The sequence below is a fragment of the Condylura cristata genome, unplaced genomic scaffold (genome assembly GCF_000260355.1).
Source record: "Condylura cristata isolate star-nosed mole 26May11 unplaced genomic scaffold, ConCri1.0 scaffold00029, whole genome shotgun sequence".
NCBI lineage: Eukaryota > Metazoa > Chordata > Mammalia > Eulipotyphla > Talpidae > Condylura > Condylura cristata.
The window spans coordinates 7966562-7985888 of record NW_004567130.1 but is presented as its reverse complement, the minus strand read 5'-3'; the positions used below and the strand labels follow the sequence as shown (position 1 = coordinate 7985888).

The window sequence follows — 19327 nt, the reverse complement described above, 5'->3', positions numbered from 1 at the left end:
AATTGTGGCCAAGTAAATCAAGAATTTGTACTATTCACATAGTACTGTTCCTACTCTATATTATGTAATATTTCTGTTTAAAAGCTTTGTAGAAATGGTGTTTAAATGATGGGGAGGGACACCAATGTTTGCAGTTTGTGATTTTCAGAAGAGGTGTGTAATTGTATTATGGCTGTGCCAAAGGTACCTATCAGGCAGTACACCTGGATTATTATGATGCAACAGCTTCTAATAACTCAAAGAAGAACATACATGCGTTCTTTGGTTCTATTTTGATTATTTGGCTAATGGAGGGGCAGTTATCTATGAATGTTAAGCTTTTGTACAATTACCAAAATCTAAATTTAATAGTAGTTTATTGTTTATTTTTGGTGATTATGCTTGTTTTCAAATGATTTTGTGAAATGCAAATAATCTCACCGAATAGGTAGTTTTAAACTACCTATTGACATTAAAACTGAATACAATTTCTGAACATTTTTCTATTAAAATAATTTATTATATTTCTAGTTATATAGAAACTGCTATGCTATTCTGATGGCTTTGTGAAGGAAAATTCATTTGCCCTATCTCTGCCATTTCGTTTTTGGAATTGCTATCATAATTTCATAAGAATGCATCACCAAAAGGACTATTATGCTGATGAATGAAAATTTCTTGTGCCTCTTGGCAGGCACTAAGTAGGCTCTAAGTAAACTAAAATTCATTGACTCTTAGCAGGGCTATTAAGAAAATAAGTGCAAATTGTCAAGAGGAGAGAGATTTGTTCCTTAACATCATCACTTGACTCTTGAGTAAGAAATGTTAGACAAGAAAGAGACTGTTTCAATTTGTCATCCTCCTGAGACCTCAAGATGTTATCTGCAGTGCTGAAATAAACCATTCCTTCCCATAAGCTGAGAAAATGAGAAAATGGTTTATGCCCAGATTGGTCCATTTAGTTAGGAGGACAGTCACATAAATAACTTACCTAAGAAAACAAAAACAATGAAAATAAAGGGAAACCTAATAGACCCTTTCAGAATTAAAGTTGGTAAATGGCTTTTGCAAAGCAGAACTGAGTTTTTAGGACAATACCTGCTGGGCTAAGAGGAAGACATTGTGAACTTTAATCTCTCTTTTCCTTAATTTTTTCCATCTAAAAAATAAGAACCCCTTCTTTTTTGTTTCATAGGGGAAGCTAGATTAGCTCATGATTGAAAGAAAGTCATGTCATGAAAGGATTATAGAGATGTAATGAGAATGATAATGTAATTATTGGGCATGTGTCAGCAGTATGATGTAGTTATTTAGAAATGCTTTAGATCCTGGGATGTTCATAGGCAGATAAATAACATGCACGAATAGCATTTGTTGACATAATTTCTATTAATGTTATGTTTCTGGGACTTAGCTATTTGTCTTTAAGATATCTGTCTGAGACCACGCCAGATGTCAGACAGAGTCCAGCTCTGACTGGTCAGGGGTCCTTTTCCCAAAGGATGAGGTGGCCTCAGAGAAATGAGCAATTGAGGCAGACATTGACACTCTAGCTGGTACAAGTATCTCCTGCTGAAAACTCCAGCATTGTTCTTTATTTAAACAATTTCCAAACAGTGAGATTACATCAGTATAGGAATTGAAGCAAATCTTTAACAATTCATTTCCATGGCTACACTGAAACTTTTGTGGTTACATGTTATAAAGAAACTCCTTTGATAATAGAAAGAAAACCACCAAAAACAACCAGCATGCCCATTTTTTTTTTTTTTTAGCATGATCAATCATTCTGGTCAGCATCTCAAATAAAGCAACAAATCTTTAAGTCCTCCTTTCTTTCTCAGGTTAAATCTAGATTCAGATCTGTTTCTTTAAGTCTCTCCAAACTGTCCCAGGAGGAGACACATCGTGATCACTTTTAATTATGCTAAAGTTCTTTTCTAAGAAAATCATTGTCAATTGTTAAACATTTTTTGTAACCAGTTCTCAATGCCCAGTTAGAACACAAACAAAAGAGGGCCAGAAATCGCTTGATGGTCAAATACAATTGTTATTAGCGAAGAACAAGTACAAGGTAGTTGAGTGAGGACTGCTATGGAGGTGTCCCTTAGTATGTCTTCTTGGGAACCAGACAGCCTCCATCTTCTCGGGAGTTTCCCCCATTGCCCTGACATTATCAAAGGACAGCAAGGGTAGCATAGTCTACGTCAGGTATCTATCTGTACCTGTAGATATGGTGGAGTGGAAGAATCATTGGGATGAGTCATTTGACAGCATGAAAAGTGCGAGGTAGCTTGGTGTAGGTGAAAGAACATGGAAATTTGGCATCAGTCTACCCTGACTGAATTCTTGGCCACTAGTGGTATAATTTTAGCAAGTGTCTCAATTTAAGTCTTCTCATTTAAAAAATTTGGATAATAATGCCTAACTTTCTGAAGTTATTATGGGAACTACATGAATGATCTCACGCTATTCTTCCCCCATGTCGTAGCCTTCTGTAGCTTCTAGTCTCCCTGCAGTTGGCTTCTTACTTACTCTTCATTCTCAGCTTAAATGGTGTCTTTTCTGCATTCTTTTAAGTAAGATCTCTCCCAATCAGCTATTGTTTTTTATAGTACATGTGTTATTGGTGGTACTTTCACTATTTATTTTTGCTATTTGTTTACTGCTTATCTTTTGCACCAGACCTGTGCTTGAGGAGGGAAGAGACAATGTCTGTCTTTGCGTTTCACTGACATAGTGCCAAGCACATAGCTGTCATACAAGTTTTTATTTAAGGGATGAGTGAATGAATGTAAAGCATCTGTGAGTGTACTGGTAAATTAGGAGTAGTTATTATTAACAGTAGTTATTATGGTTATTGCTAGTAATTGTGCATCTGCTTATAGATATAGGTCTCTATTCTGTCTGTTCCTGCCTTGGAGCTCCAGGAGGGAGTAATGAACCCCTATATATTTGCCTCTCCACTGGTTGTTAGAGCCAAGTAGAAAATGGTTCCTTTCCTCTAGTTAAACATACAATAGCTTACTATTATTCACCATAGTTATATTCTGTATAGTTATATTCTGTAAAACGGAGCAAATGCTGACTTAGCCAATACTAAACCAGTGCTTCTAGGGGAAATGCAGTTAGGTTCCTTCAAGCCACCGGTCACTACATTTTTGTCAACTGATCAACACATAATCTTGTTTTAATGTGTGCTTCTGTTTCAGTATATCTGAGTTAATATATGTGGGTTGATTTATTACCATTTAACTCATTGCCAACAACATTAAATTCATGCTTGAATGACACTTATCTCACATATTTTCTCTGTAAGGCACATCACAGCCTTCTTGCCCTTAGGAATTCTTCAGCATTTAAAGTAGTGAAATCAGTAATGGAAAGGATACTTGTTTACATATCTGAACTGAAACAAGAAGTGTTAGTTTTTTTGACCTCAGCCAGGAACATATGAATTGAGCTACATACTTTCGCTGCTCTGTACACACCCTTGATTGAATGTGAAAAAGTACCATAAGTACTGATTTTGGGGGGGTTACACAGAATTTTACTAAGTAGTATATTTAAATACTACTCTCTGTGAATAATGAGATCAACTATATGTGCTGCTATTCATTATTTATATTTAATCTGATATCTACTTTTTGCCTTTAAATAATACATATTTATATAAATACAGCTTTGTATAAACAACCCTTTTATTTCACAGTAGTTTTTGTTTCATACAAAACATATTTTCATTTCTGTATATTCTTCTCATTTTACTCTGGGACTTGCAGCAGGTATTATGTGCACTTTTCATTGAGATGCCCAAGGCAACACTGGGCATTTTAAAAACTCACCTTTAATTAAAACCTTCCACAGTGCTCACAACTCTTTTAATCACCGTAGATTTATCCTTTGACTTTATTTGGGCTGTAGTTTGACCCAGTTTGAAGAAATTGGTAATTTTGTATGAAGGTCTTTGTTTTCTAGCTGTTAAGTTTTCATAGTTTTTTTTGTATAGTGGATATAATAATGAAAAAAAGAGCATGAAGGGACGGTAGGGAAAATAGAAAGGAAGAAATCTTTCTCTGAGTCTTTGCAGATTGGCTCTCTGGAGACTTCTTTATTGCTTAGGTCATTGACAGGCCTGCTTTTGCCTCCATTTCCTGTTTGCATTGAGCCTAGAAATTAGTCAAAAATGAAATTTTAGGGCCTAATCAGGTCTTCTGAGTATTATCCTGCTTGGAGCATGAGCATGGCTTTCTAAATTTCCCAGCATAACTGGGAACTAATGTCACAAAAATTCTCCGCTCAGATTTTTCCTGCCATATTTTCTGGGTGGTGTTGTATTCCAGTCTCTGGTCTCGGTTGACTGGGGTTGTTTATTTGCATTAAAATATTTTTTTAAATGCCTGCTACTACCCTGCCCTGAAAGTTTCAGTTTTGGCAAAACAAAGGCATGTAACTTGTACCAGTCACTTAGGTAGCGTTCAGGTGAGACCAGAGACTTATTTGAGAATAAGGTCAGTTCTGATTTCTGCTTCCGACACTGGGAATGTGGGCTGCTGGTTTCAAGATTGTCCCCAAGATGAGGAGGAGGAGATAGCAGGTTAAGTTAAAATGTCAGAAATCTTTCCTGTGAGAAGTTGCCTTTTTTGGTTGTTTCCTTGTTAAGTATAAACCTGTGACAGAGTTTCAAAATTCTGGCAAAGTTGCTCCTGACAATAATTCTGGATTTTTTTCAGTGTTTCTTTAGAGAGCTAGACCCCTGAAACTACCTGCTCTGTGATTTTTTTTGCTTTGGGCTTTTCTTGTCTAATTCCTTATCATAAATGTTTTCTTCTAAACGTTTTAAGTATATTTTTTTTACATATAGATTTGTAGTCTAATTTATATGGAGTGCAAAACATGAGTAAAGGATAATTTATTTTTTTTGCACATGTTCAAATATTCCAACATCGCTTGTTGAACAGGATTTTCTTTGTTAACTCCCTTTCCAAATTTTACACAAAAAAGTCAATAGTTGGTATGTAAGCACCTCTACTTCTGGACTCAGTTCTGTTTTCATGATACGTCTATCCCTTCACCAACATTATACCATGTTGATTACTATAATTTTAGAGGAAATTTAAAAATTGGATTCTTTGAGACCTTCAATGTTCTTTTTCTAATTGATTTGGCTATTTTAGATTAGTTCTGAGAGCATTTGGTGTGTTGTAAGTTGAGATTCATATACCTCTTTATGAATCACCCTAATGAGCTCCCTCCTATACCCGATCTTCCTGACATTTCTACCTCTTTGGCTGATGTCTTTTTTTCCCGCGATCTAGCCAAAACTAAAGCCTTGTTTTCCCTGCTCAGCAGTGTACATTCTGTAATTATATATTTTTGAGGCATTAAGCATTAAAGGGCAGAAAAAAACATTGGCTCATATCATGTACTCTTGGAAAGTACATGATGTCATCTGAAAAAACAGTTCCCTTCCTTAGAACTTTAGATGTTTGCCCAGCAACTGCTGCTGTTGCCATTCTTGCACTGCTGGCTTGCAAGAATGGGTGTGAATTGGAAAATAATAGAAAGAGGGTTTAAACAGGAGTTTCTCTATTCTTTCTGACTCTTAGGAATTCTCTTGTTTGCTTTCCTGACAAGAAGAAAACTTTTCTTGGAGTGCCTTCAGTCTGCATCCAATGGATAGTTCATTCTCATTTTGAACAGTCTTTGACTACAAACTGTGCAATAACCAGATTATAGGGATAAACAAAACAGAACAGGAAACCCACTGCTGGTCTGGTACTACTTTTTTTTTTTTTTTAAGATTTATTTTTATTTATTTATACATATAAGAACTGGGTGAAGCCCAGAGATTTGTGTGGAGGGTTGAGAGGAATCACTAGAGACAGATTGGGGAGCAGAATAAGTGGATCTACTGAAATATGCTGCTGGGGGGACTGAGTTCATGTTGCAGTGGTGGCAGCTTGGTAGTCCTGAGACTTAACCTTGGTTCCATCAGGGAGGCCCCTGGTACTACTTTGAATTCTGACTTCCTTCCTCAGTTCATCCTCTATTTACTGATCAGAGTCCACAGAAAATGGTTCCATGAATTCTTTCCAGGGTGCAGTTGTATTCAGCAGTAAAGACTGGATATTTACTTGCTTTCTTGCCTAGAAATGGAACTCTTTTTATTTTTAAGAGATATAAAGTCTGTTGTTATATTTTTGTGATGGTCCATATTGACTGGCAAATATTTGTCTTTTTCTTGTTTTTCATTGTGATGTGCGGTACCCTGACACACATGTGCCAGAAAAATTATTTCACATAGGAAGGGGAGAGAAGTAGATTGGAAAGTGTATTGTTTAGAAAAATGTATTGAAATATGTGCAAGTGTTTTTTTTGGCATAGATTCTTGTCTTTTGGCCCTGCTCGTACTTGATGCTCATGTCACCCTGTTTATATCTGTCTATACAATATATATTATTTTTTGAAGACTCTTTCTGCTAGCTAGAAATTGAAACAATTAACAAAGGTAGAGGTTGTTGTTGGCTTAAGTAAATTGTTCTCAAACATAGCTTTTCTAAACACTTAAAGTCAGAAAAGAGAGGCTATTTTAGAATAGGATTAGGGCTATAAGCATGGTAGCAGAGGACTTTTGTATTTTCTTTTTTGAAAGATTGTGCAAACTTTTAATTCTCTTCTGTGATTTTCATATAAAAATAATTACTGACATAAGAACTAATGTTTTAACATAAAGCATGGTACATTATATTCTGTGGTCCAGGATTTTGGTAGCAGAAAACATTTTATCTGTGTCAGAACAGAGGTTAATGGGGAATTCCCTTTATATTTTTGCTCATTTTGCTGTGAATCTAGAATTGCTCTAAAAATAAAGTTTATTAATTAAATTTTGTCTCCCAGAAACTTCAGATAATTTGACGTTGTTAGGAGAGGTGTTCTCTTCTATGACTTTGCCTTTTTCATTATACAATGCTGTGGACACTATTGGGGCACAAAATGAATCATTCTGTACCCACCTGGGTTTCTTCTAGGCTGGTAGATGAACAAGATAAGAGATAAAAATGAAAAGATAAGAGAAAAAAATGAAAAGAAGTTTAATACTAACATGTATTCCTTCTCTATACATGGTACACAGTATGACTGAGAAATTTAATTATGATGAACTTCAGACTCTATCTTAAATAGCTTAGTTAATAACAATGAAGTTTTGCAAAAGGGGAGGAGGATGTCAGAGAGTTTACCAGGGAAGGGACAGTAAACAAAGGTATGCAGATTTAAATTCTCAGGCTTCTCTTTGAAACAGAGATAAGGAAATTAGGTCTTCCTTAAAGAGATTAGGTTATTGAAAAGCAAACTCCACCTAACCTTCAGTTTCTTCCACAAAATCAACTTTTTGCTAAGAAGATGTATTTTGGATGGCATATTTTTGCTTCCTCCAATTCCCGTTTGGATTGTTATTTGATAAGAAATGCAAGAGTCAATAGATCAGAAAGATCAAGGAGTGAATCACTAATGGAGTTTTAGCTCTTGAGGAAAACCATGTGGAACCCCTAATCCCAATATATATAGCATTTATGACAATAGTTTCTGATAAACTGCTTTATGGAGGAAGTGGTTTCTTATTAATGTAGTATAGTTTGGGTATTGCTACATTGTGGCAAGCAAGAAGGGAAGCATTTTTTTCCCCCCATCAGTGAGAATTTGCACATTGTTGGCTTCAATTTTTTTTCTAGTCAACTATTCTCTTTGCCCACTTTTTTTTTTTTTCCAGTTTTCTTCTAGTCTTAACCATATTCCCCAGGACCAGGGTTATGTGTGTGAAGTTACATATACTCTGGTTTGCAAGGTAGGGGGAGGGTTGAATCTCATGCTGAAACCAAGTGATTTTTTGTAAAATATTCCAGAAACACCCTGGTTTTCTTCTTCACATTACTTTACATACCTCCTATGCTACACCCACAGAGGAAAGGCACAGATATAAAACGTTCTGCTTAGGAGACTTAAACTTTTTTATTGTTAATTTTTAAAGTTTAGAAGAGAAAGTTCAGGTAATGGTACACGTTTTATAATCTTATATAAGTTTAATATTGGGAATCCCTCTAATATTTGAAATAACATCCTTTTAGTTATTTAATGCCTTTTAGTCATATCATCTTTAATTTCTTATCAATTCTTAATTTCTTTTTAACACATGATTACCCCCAAAATATGTTACTTAACACTTTTGATGTAACTATTTAAAAATTAATTTTGGGAAAAGAAATAGTTGATATAATATAGAACAATCATAATTAAGTACAGGTTTCTTTAAGAAGTCAGTTTTAAACTATCAAAAACTAATATTGGCAAGAAAAACAAGTCACAGCTGCTGATTTAGTTAAAACATGTTTGGGCTTCTAACTCTGGATTGGAAACTTAATAATAATGGTGTCTCTAAAATAGCCTCCAATCTCTGACACATGCTTTTAACAAACAAGACAGGACTAGTGAAAAATAGAAGTGTAGCTTTCTAGAGAGAGGAGAATGATTATTCCCAACTGAGCAGGTAAAGTGCATCACTACGTGAAGAATGTGTTTTTTCCTGATATCATGGTTTTATTTATTTTCAGTTTTTGATACGCACATTGATATGAAGTATCAGCAAATAAAAACTAGAGAAAATTCACTTGAAAATGTCAGAAAAGAAAAGAAGCATCACAAATTACATTTCAGGTAAAAAATATGTTTTCGCCAACAAACAAGCAAGCATTGGCTGAGAAGCTTGCTTATGTCTCCTTTTGTTTCTCTTTGATTTAAAGCCTCATGCTTGTGATCTAATTAACATTGAACTGAGTTGCTAGTAAGTACAGTGGCCTGTTTGGTTCAGTAAAAATGGAATTTATATGAAAGGTTAACGGGATGAATTTTCCCTTCATCCATTAATTAAAAATTGTTCTATAATCAACGGTTGCTAATGGAATAGGGATTAAATATTCATGTTCATAAATTTTCTGTGTCATTTGTGATTTTCCTTAGTTTCTGCCTCCATAAGTTGAATTTTGCAAGTATAAGAATACCCAGACAAAAAGCTTGATTTAGAGGTTAATTGCACACCATTAATTCTTTTGTTGAAGATGTAGTATAGTACAGTGAGAAGAGAGTTTGGCAGTAAGTTCATCTCTTGTAGCTGTGTGATTTTTGGCAAGTTATATAACTATCTCTTTTTTTGCAATAGTTGATATCATAAGAACTTCTTAAAGGGTATTGTGAGACTTACTGATAAGTTGTAGAAAGCACCTATCTTTCCATAATTGGACACAGAATTGTGTGGTTCAACAAATGATAGCTAGAAAAGGTTTTGAAAACTTAAATGCCCACATACATGCAGTGAAATTTATGGTAAGCTGTAGAGGCAGGACAAATATGGTAAGACTGAACTCTTGTGAACTTTAAAATAGGGGTCAGATCATCTTTTTTATTAATTTTTGAAGTTATTATATATATTATATATTTTACACATTATTCCTATTTGTACAGTATACCCTTTCTCTTCTCAGGTGTAGTCCGGATAAAATTCCCACCACCAATTCACTGTACACTATCACTGTAATCTTTTTTATTCTTCCTTTTCCTGTTTTGATCCTTCTTGCTCTCCTTCCCCTGAAGAGTGTCTTTGATTAATAGTTGCCTATTTTGTTTTTTTTAATTGATTGTTTTTTCCCTCCTGATACCTACTCCTGTAGTAATTCTTATAACCAGTATTAGGATGAAGCCTCCAAGAGTAAGGACTGATTTATATCTAAATATGTTTTTTATTCATATTTACAAAAATTAGTTTTTGGCTATTTTCTGCCATCTCTTCTTTACACCAATGCCTATCCAATCAACTGCCAAAGTTGAAATATTTTTATTTTTATTCTTATTTTGTATTAATGAGATACCATTATTTTACATCCTTGCTTGTTTTTTGACAAGAGGTTTTCCCCCCTCAATTACAGTCACTGAAACAATTTTTAAAAACAATTTTGGCTAAAAATTTTCTCTTTAAGAAAGAAAAATACCGGATGGTTTCACTCATAGCAGGAGTATAATGGACCAGGCGAGAAAATAATGAACAACCATATACCAGAGACATTTTGTGGGGGTGGAGTGGGGAATGGGATCAAAAACGGGGGGGGGGGAGGGAAATGCACGGGATTATGGTGATGGCACATGGGTGACTTGGTAATGGGAAACCCGCGGGGATTACAATTGAGATGGAAAAAAAAATGTACAAAAAAAGTACAAAATGATGTAAAAATAAACTTGTAAAATTAAAAAAAATAATAAAAAAATTTCTCTTTAAAAATAATTTTGTTTAACATGCCTTTTGCAGCAATATGGATAGAGCTGGAAAAGATCATGCTTAGTGAAATAAGCCAGAAAGAAAAGGAAAAATACTCAATGGTTTCACTCATAGCAGGGGTATAAAGGACCAGGGGAGAAAATAATAATAATAATAATAATGAACAATAGTATACCAAAGACATTTTATGGGCGTGGAGAGGGGAATGGGATCAAAAACAATGGGGGTAGAGAAGTGCACTGGACTGTGGTGATGGCACATGGGTGATTTGGTGGTGGGAAGCCCACGGGGACTACAACTGAGATGGAAAAACAAACTATTGTTATTAAAACATATATATATATATATATATATATATATATAATTTAAAAAATTGAAAAAGAATTTTGTTTAAAATTTTTCTTGTATCTCATTTTATAATCTTTTAAAATGAAGATACCAAATATAAGTTCACTATTTCTTTAATGACTCAAGGTGATCATTAATTTTTGTTTTCTGCCTAATTTTTGTCTTCCCCTCAGTTTAGCATAGGTAATTTCAAATATGTATGCTGGTTTGAAGCAGATATATTTATAATAAAGCAGATGCCAAATTGAGAGTTAACATTAGTGAGAAATTCACTTTCTGGTCAATATAAAAATCCAATTTTTATTTTACTGGTCAGTTTTTAAAAATCACCTACTTAGTGTTTTTTTATTTCACATGTAATATCAACCAGCAATCTTTATCACAGTGCTCTTCCTCTCCATGAGTGGAAATGGGACATGGCAGTTTGGGGCATTAAGTGCCTTGGCGGCAGTCAGACAACTAGGACAGGATTTCAGTGTCAGCCTTGTGAGTCCTTTCTCTTCTGCTGGTGTCTTTTGACTAAGGCACCCAACTGCAGTTCAGAAATTTTATGGTAGTTAATTTTTTTGGTATATTTCATTTCCCAATTTAGGTTTGTGTTTGAAGATTTATTGTTAAAGAACTCTAGAACTTCATTGTCCCATCTAGTTACAAATAGCCACTTGTGTCTATTTCTACTTAAAGTAACTAAATGAAATAAACCAAAGTTTAGTTTCTCAGTCACACTTTGTTTCAAGTGTTCAGTGGCCCCCTGTGAACGAGGCTACCAATAGTAGACAGTCCAGAAAACAGCCCATTCATTACAGACTAATTCTATTAATTTTATTCTTATTTTAAGTGAAACATATCACAAAGTACGTAACAAGAATAATTTGTATTTGTATATCCTTACAGACATCTATTTGATAGAAGACAGTGAAAACTTACTTGGACATGTGTCCTGTGCATTCAGTTTGAGTCAGTGAAGTCAGTGAAGTAGTAATAAGGTATATAGTTTATAACATATGAGAAATTTTATAGTAGGTAATATGTGTATATTTACATTTTGCTCCTATTGTTATTTTAAGTAACATAAGCTGCTAGTTTCTCTAATAATTCATTCCTAAAAAAGTATGTTGTCAAATATTTTCAATATGAGAACATCTATCAAATAATGTAAAATGTCAAACTTGCAAATATTTAACGGATTGACATGATCAAATGTAGGAAATATTCCTAGATAACTGAAAAAAAAAACACTTTGAATAATGCTTTCCTTTCAGTATCATTTCTTATGTATTCTCTAATTTTATCCTTTCCATCACAGTTGATTATCATTTAGTTCTGTGTATGTTTGATGATCTTAAAGGTTTTCTGAGTTTGGTACCCTATAATCATTTTTATTTTTGACCCAGTTGTATTGAATTATAGGTTAATGCTACTGCTTTCTAAAACTAGAATTGGCATTTCTATTTTCTCCCTTTCTACTAATTTCTAAATAAGGGAAAAATTCAGTAAAATAGTTATGCAATTTATCAACATTTTTGAAAAAGATGCTGATGAAATGGTAGCAGGTGGTATGATTCATGAGCAAACATGCCACCATGTTGTAGTTTGCAATATTTACTGTTCAGAAAAATTCAAATTCAACTGAAAACCAGGTTAGAAACATTAAAGTGTAACATTTGAAAGTACAGATTAAGTTGAAGGCCAAATATTTGTGAATGCTTTGAACTTAGTAATAGATTATATATTGTATATAAGTAATCCAATTTTAGATAACATTACATATTCTAAATATTATACATGTTATTTACATATTACATCACATATGCAATGTACATATATTTGATGTTATAAATATATGCATTTATTTATGAAGAGAATAGTTTGTCTCATCACTCATTCTCACCAATGGAGTAGGATATTATATCATTGGGCTCACTGATGTTTGAGACTTGTGAACGAGGAAGGGGGTATATTGAAGGTGAAGACTTCAAGGTCTGGTTCATTGCTACCATGGATACATGTTTTTTAATCTCAGGTGTTTGTTTTTTTTTTTTTAATGCTGTTTTAGTCTTTTTGTACTTCTATAAAAAATACTATAGACAGGATGGCTTAAATAACAAACTTTGTACAGTTTAGGGGGGAGTCCAAAATGAAGGTGCCAGCATATTAGGTATCTGGTAAGGCCCCTTCCTGGTTCATGGATGGCTTCTTCTTGCTGTGTCCTCACTTAGTGGAAGGAGCAAGAGATCTCTCTGGTATGTTCTAACCACCTCTGAAAGCCCTACCTCCAAATATTATTACACTGAAAATTAGGTTTTGGAGGGACACAAAGTTTCAGTGTATGGCAAACTCTCTAAGATGACAAGAATGGCCACTTAACGAAGAGCAAATACTTGTATTTTTAACAACAGAGCATAAATATATTTCTATTACTGCTGAAATATTAGAAACCCTTACTACTAGTAAGTGGTTACTGTAGGTAGTATTCATGACATTTATAGCTTCTTATATTCTTGTCCTCTAGTTTTTTAGTACCTTGAAAAGACCAGTCTTGTCTCTTTTATTTGTGGTATACATCAGAGTACCTAGCACTGTAGATTTTTAAGAAATGTTAGTAGAAGAAGGAATGAAAGTTTGTTCTTATAACCCAGTTGTTTTTATAAGTTACTTAGTTGCATGTATGAACTGTGGATTCTTTGTGGAAAAACAACAAAAAAATAAATAACTGCAATGCTTGAGATTTAGGCATTCCACCTTTAGCCTGGTGTATTAACTAGCTTCCTCTTCATTTGTCTTTTTGTCTAATGCTTCAGAATAAAGCTATTATTTTAAGGGTGTAGATGCTCACAAGAGTCAGTTCATGTTTCCCTTCCTTTTCCTTATGCTACATAATAAATGACCAGAATGTGTGTGTTGGTAGGCAGGGGGAATGGTTGTATTATCTGAGGTTGGTTGGGCAGCAGGTGTTCAATGCTGCTTCATAGCCCCATGTTTCCTTGACATATACTGCCACTGTTCAACTAAAAGTGATCAAAATTTGTCCCTTTTCCCAGATGTAGCAGCTTCTTATGAAATCTGGTATAGTGAATAAGGGAAAAAATAATAGCAGTCATCAGTTGTAGAGCAGCAGATTGGTTACAGCAGATTCACATCAGTTTTGTTGAAGCTGTGATATATAACTGTTCATTTTATCACATCTTGACCTTTGCCTTTGGAAGAGGCTGGTAGGGGATCCTGCGAGCAGCTGCTCCATCTCCCTGATAATACCAGTTTTTTTAAGTCAGATGGTGGTTCAGAGTCCTAGAGCACTGAGATTCCCTGTTGCCAATGATTTCTATGGAGTAAGGAGGAGAGGAGTGAATGAAGCAGTGATAGGAACTGAATAGTTACATTACACAGAATAATAAAATACTTATTGGATTCTGCTAATGTGGTTAGTAATTATGTGTTCTTGATATGATTCTTTTTTCACTAACTAATGAAATGAAGCTACTGATATAGCTTATTGAACACTTTGTCAGGCACTATGCTGATTTTTATTCTAGCACTACAACTCATAATCTAGGTTTTATTATCATCACCTTGAACTCCATAGTGGCATATCTCATACAAATGTATAGAGAACTAATTTGCATTCAGTAGTTATTTGCATTCACAATGAAAACTGTATGGAAAAAAGATGGGAGAACCCCATTCTGAGTTTGGAACAGGGGTTTTTCCAAGTTTGACTCATTTTATTTTGACAGGTACACAATTCTAAGCTTTCAATTGAGAAAAGTCTTATAAAGTTGAGTTGGGGATTCTGGAAGGGCATAAAAGTGAAACAGGGAGACCTTTGAGCATTCTCTTTCCTACCTCTTCAAAATCTTCTGAAGAATGCAAGGCGATATTGCTGGTGACATGATTGAGTCATATTTGTTCTCACCTAATTTCTGAGTGTCCTAAAAAACAAACTGTGTACACTGTTTTGGAGAGGCTGTACAGATTGGACCCCACAATTTGCATTTACCAGTGTTCTTTGCTTACCTACTAAAGAATAAATTATAATTTTCAGGGATTTTGTTTGGCAGACAGAGTATCAAAATTCTGAAGCTAATTTTCTTTTTTCCCATTTTATTGATATATAGTTGACATACAGCATTGTATAAGTTAAAAGTGTACAGAACGATTTTACTTGCATGGGTATAAAATGATACCACAATAGATTTTTGTGTCACCAAATGCACACCTGAAATCAATAACTATAGATACTTTTCTGTGTCTCTATAAATAACAATTATAGTTTATAGGCATTTGGCACATACATTGTTAGTTTAGCTTTAATACACTATCTCAGCATTATGTAAATTATAGTCCTTTTTAGATGGAATGTGGTATATATTGCCTCTTGGATTATGGAAATCACCCAAAATGTGAAATGAAAAGGATAGTGAAAAATGCCTACGTATTTCACTTTAAAGATGAAAACAGTGGCTGATTTCAGTGAAAAAAAAAAGTGATCTTATGAATTAGTAATGAAAGTGAATTTACAGGTTATTGTCTTACTGGGGTCTCAGTTTTAACGGCTTCTGATAGTTTGAAATAATAGAAAACTGAACAGCCTATAATAATTTGAGTATTCATTTTGTTTATGGATTTTTTTTTAAAGATTTATTTATTCGTGCATACAGAACTGGGGTACAGGCAAGAGGCTCAGGGGCGGCGAGAGGCTTCAACCAGAGACAGAATGGGGAGCAGAACAGACTGACTGAGAAGTCCACTGCTGATAGGAGTAGTGAGCAAGTCAGGAGAGGTCTGCCCAGCCATGTGGTCTCCTCCCGGGCAGGCAGTGATCCAACTCATGCGGAAGTGGTTTAAGATTCTTTGTGCTGTGCTTTAACCCACTGCGCCACCAGGGAGGGCCTATGGATTGTTTCTTAATGGAGACACTGAATAGTATTACTTATCTTAAATTACCTCAAAGGTAGTTATAAGAATAAAGTAAGATAAGGTAAGTAAGTATGTTTTATAAACATGAAAGTTGCTCTCTTGTTCTCTTTGTGTGCCATATAAAAATCATACAATTATGTATTATGTCTTCTGAGTAGTAGTTTTATTAGTTGTTTGAAACTTCATTTTCATCCCATGTATATAACTTGTGGTATTTCCAAAGTATATTGGACTAAAAAAGTTAGATTTGGGCTAAAATATATAGTATTTTAAGAATATTTAAGCCGAAAAGGAGGACAGATACTTTAGAAGCAAGTATCATAGTAGTAACGAATGAACTAGTAATACCACTTTTTTGTATTATTTTATCAGGTACAAAATCTTTTACTGGTTACATAAAATTGTTCATTTACTTGTCTTTTTTTTTTTTAACTCTATATGCTTGAAAACAAACTGCATGTTCTCAAGACTATTCTAAAATTTAGTTATTTTATTAATTTCCTGCCCTTTTCTGCAGTTAGCTGGAAGGAGGTATGTTTTATTTTAGTCACAGCTGACAATACTAACTTTTAAATTAATCAAATTAAAGAATTCAAAGAACAACTCTCTTATTTTGTTTCTAAGTAAAGAATACATATTTTAGATAACAACTTAAATATTATAACTGAAAAACCTCATTAAATGTACTCATGTTTTTTTACTCATCAATAAAATAATCTCAATAATAATCACACATAGATTTTTCCTTTGTATCAAGGGAGAAATACAAAATAAATACAATTTGAATGATTCACATTTATCTTGTACTGTGCTGGATATTTTGGTGAGATATAAAGAAATCCCCAAATCCCTATCTTTAGGAACTTATGCTACCAAAGGCGGGATAAAAGTATTTCAGATACCACCAAAAACACTATTAAAAGTAACTTGTGGCCCTCCCTGGTGGCGCAGCGGGTTAAAGCACAGCACTGAGAATCTAAAGCCACTTCCGCATGAGTTCGATTCCTGCCTGCCCCAGAGGTGACCACATGGTGTGGCAGACCTCTCCTGACCCCCCTGCCGCCCCCGCTGCTCCCCTCAGCAGTGTACTTCGTCTATCTGCGTGTTCTGTTCCCCACTCTGTCTCTGGTGAAGCCTCTCACCGCCTCTGGCCTGTACCCCAGTTCTGTATGCACAAATAAATCTGTCTTTAAAAAAAAAAAAGTAACTTGTATTAATGCCAAAGAATGTGATTGAAAAATTACATACCCTAGAAGTATAAAAAGTCTTAAATATAATTTGTCTGGAAGATGTGTGCTTACATTTTTTTTTTTTATGTTGGAGGAAACCAAGTAGGATTACAAACTGTTTATTAAATTTTTGAGCCAAGTTCGATTCAATCTTAGTTCTGTTCACCTGTTATTTTAATAAGGAATAATCATCACTCTATTGGAGCACAGTGTATAATACTGTATGTATACAGCAAAATGTGCATTGTTCATTCTTTATTTCCAGGCATACTTCCGACAGGGTGTTGCCCTCCAGTACCTTGGACGTCATGCCGATGCCTTAGCGGCCTTTGCATCTGGTTTGGCTCAGGACCCAAAAAGTCTCCAACTTCTGGTGGGGATGATAGAAGCTGCCATGAAGTCTCCCATGAGAGGTAAATATAATGAAGTCTTTGGTCCAGCAGTAAAGTACAACATTTCTAGCTTTTGAAGATTTTAGACACAGACTTTGAGAATTGATTATTAAATTAAATAGCTAAGGGTGGCTATTTTAGACAATAAAAGATCAAGAATCACTGTGAGTAACCAACATTAATCAGGGAGAATTGAACAGAAAGAAGGCCAATGGCATGAAAGTTTATGAAGTAAGATTATATTTTTCAATGTTTCATTAATGAACCAATTACGGGTGAATGAACCACTCCACTGGGTTTTGGGATTATCTAAAGAATTCTTAATTTTTTGTTGTTGTGATAAGATTCTGTACTGCTAAATCACATTTCTAGGAATAAATTGCTTTGCTTAGTTGGACCAGTATTCTATCTGGAAATAATCAAATAAGACAAAACATTTGACACTTTAATATTTTATAAGAGTAAATGGTTCTAACTGTGTATTGTCCCTAACTTTTTTCTAAAGATTTATTATTTATTCATACAGAACTGGGATACAGGTCAGAGTCACAGGACAGTGAGGGGCTTCACCAAAGACAGAGAAGGGAACAGAAAGGGCAGATTGATGAGGGGAGCAGCGGGTGGGTCAGGAGAGGTCTGCCGAGCCATGTAGCTCACCTCTCAGGCCAGGGATGGAATTCGGACAGCTTGTAGTGCTGAGTCCTTACCCATTGCGCCACCAGGGAGGGCCCTGTCCCTAACAATTTTTAGAAGAGCAATTCAAAAAGATTATGTAGCAGTAAAAAGAAAGAAATAGAAACTAGTTTACATGGTTTTCTCCTGTTATTACTTATATTTTATACCAGCTGATACTCTGGTAAAACAGTGGATTGAAAATAGTACCAAGGGAATTGGAGGAGTTCTAAGACCCAAAACTGATCGACTTCACTTTATAGAGCATTGATTTCTGAGGAATGAGCTCTTGGGAATATTGAGTTGAAAGTTTACATCAATTGTCATCTTTGCAGAGTATAGGTCTAAAAGGCAGACTGATGGCAAATAGTAAACAGTTTCATATTAATTAGGTTATACCCAGAAGAACTCTATTTTTAGTCTCTGAAATAGTATGTTTTTAATGAACCTAAAAATTTGATGGCAGTATTATCAGATGTTTAGTTTTGAAAATGTTTGCAGCATTACATAATCTTAATAAACTAGTTAGTAAAGTACTTGGTGCAACATATATACTAAGTAAAAGTCTGATGAGCTAAATTGTTCTCAAAGTCTCTGTGCAATTCAGAACTGTAAAAAAATATTTTCCTGAAAGTCAGTTTTCATGTTTTAGAAAAAAGTAGTAAGAAAATCTCTCTTACTGTGATTTTATAACCTCAAAGGTAGAGTCTTTGCTGAAGGAACCTAATGGCTGCTCCCACTAGGGGACCTGCTGTTAATAAACTCTGACTCAGAGCAGATGTGCTTTGGAGCTCCGGGGCGTGGGGGGAAGTGGACAACAACAGAAAAATCAATCTGTCTTTTCTTTCCATTTTTTCTAGTATTTTCTTGTTTTCTCCCTTCATCTCTCCACTAGCAATTTAAATGGAACATTTTTTAAAATTTAGTTATTTTATTAATTTCCTGCCCTTTTCTGCAGTTAGCTGGAAGGAGGTATGTTTTATTTTAGTCACAGCTGACAATACTAACTTTTAAATTAATCAAATTAAAGAATTCAAAGAACAACTCTCTTATTTTGTTTCTAAGTAAAGAATACATATTTTAGATAACAACTTAAATATTATAACTGAAAAACCTCATTAAATGTACTCATGTTTTTTTACTCATCAATAAAATAATCTCAATAATAATCACACATAGATTTTTCCTTTGTATCAAGGGAGAAATACAAAATAAATACAATTTGAATGATTCACATTTATCTTGTACTGTGCTGGATATTTTGGTGAGATATAAAGAAATCCCCAAATCCCTATCTTTAGGAACTTATGCTACCAAAGGCGGGATAAAAGTATTTCAGATACCACCAAAAACACTATTAAAAGTAACTTGTGGCCCTCCCTGGTGGCGCAGCGGGTTAAAGCACAGCACTGAGAATCTAAAGCCACTTCCGCATGAGTTCGATTCCTGCCTGCCCCAGAGGTGAC

General features: G+C 34.5%; 1 protein-coding gene across 1 annotated transcript in view; it reads left to right on the top strand.

The window, feature by feature from the left end:
- Positions 1-19327, top strand: part of TTC28 (tetratricopeptide repeat domain 28) — a 538163-nt gene that overhangs the window by 250679 nt on the left and 268157 nt on the right. The window contains exon 3 of the mRNA XM_004690666.2: positions 17063-17210. Coding sequence (XP_004690723.1) covers positions 17063-17210 — 148 coding nt within the window. The remainder of the gene's footprint in view (positions 1-17062; positions 17211-19327) is intronic.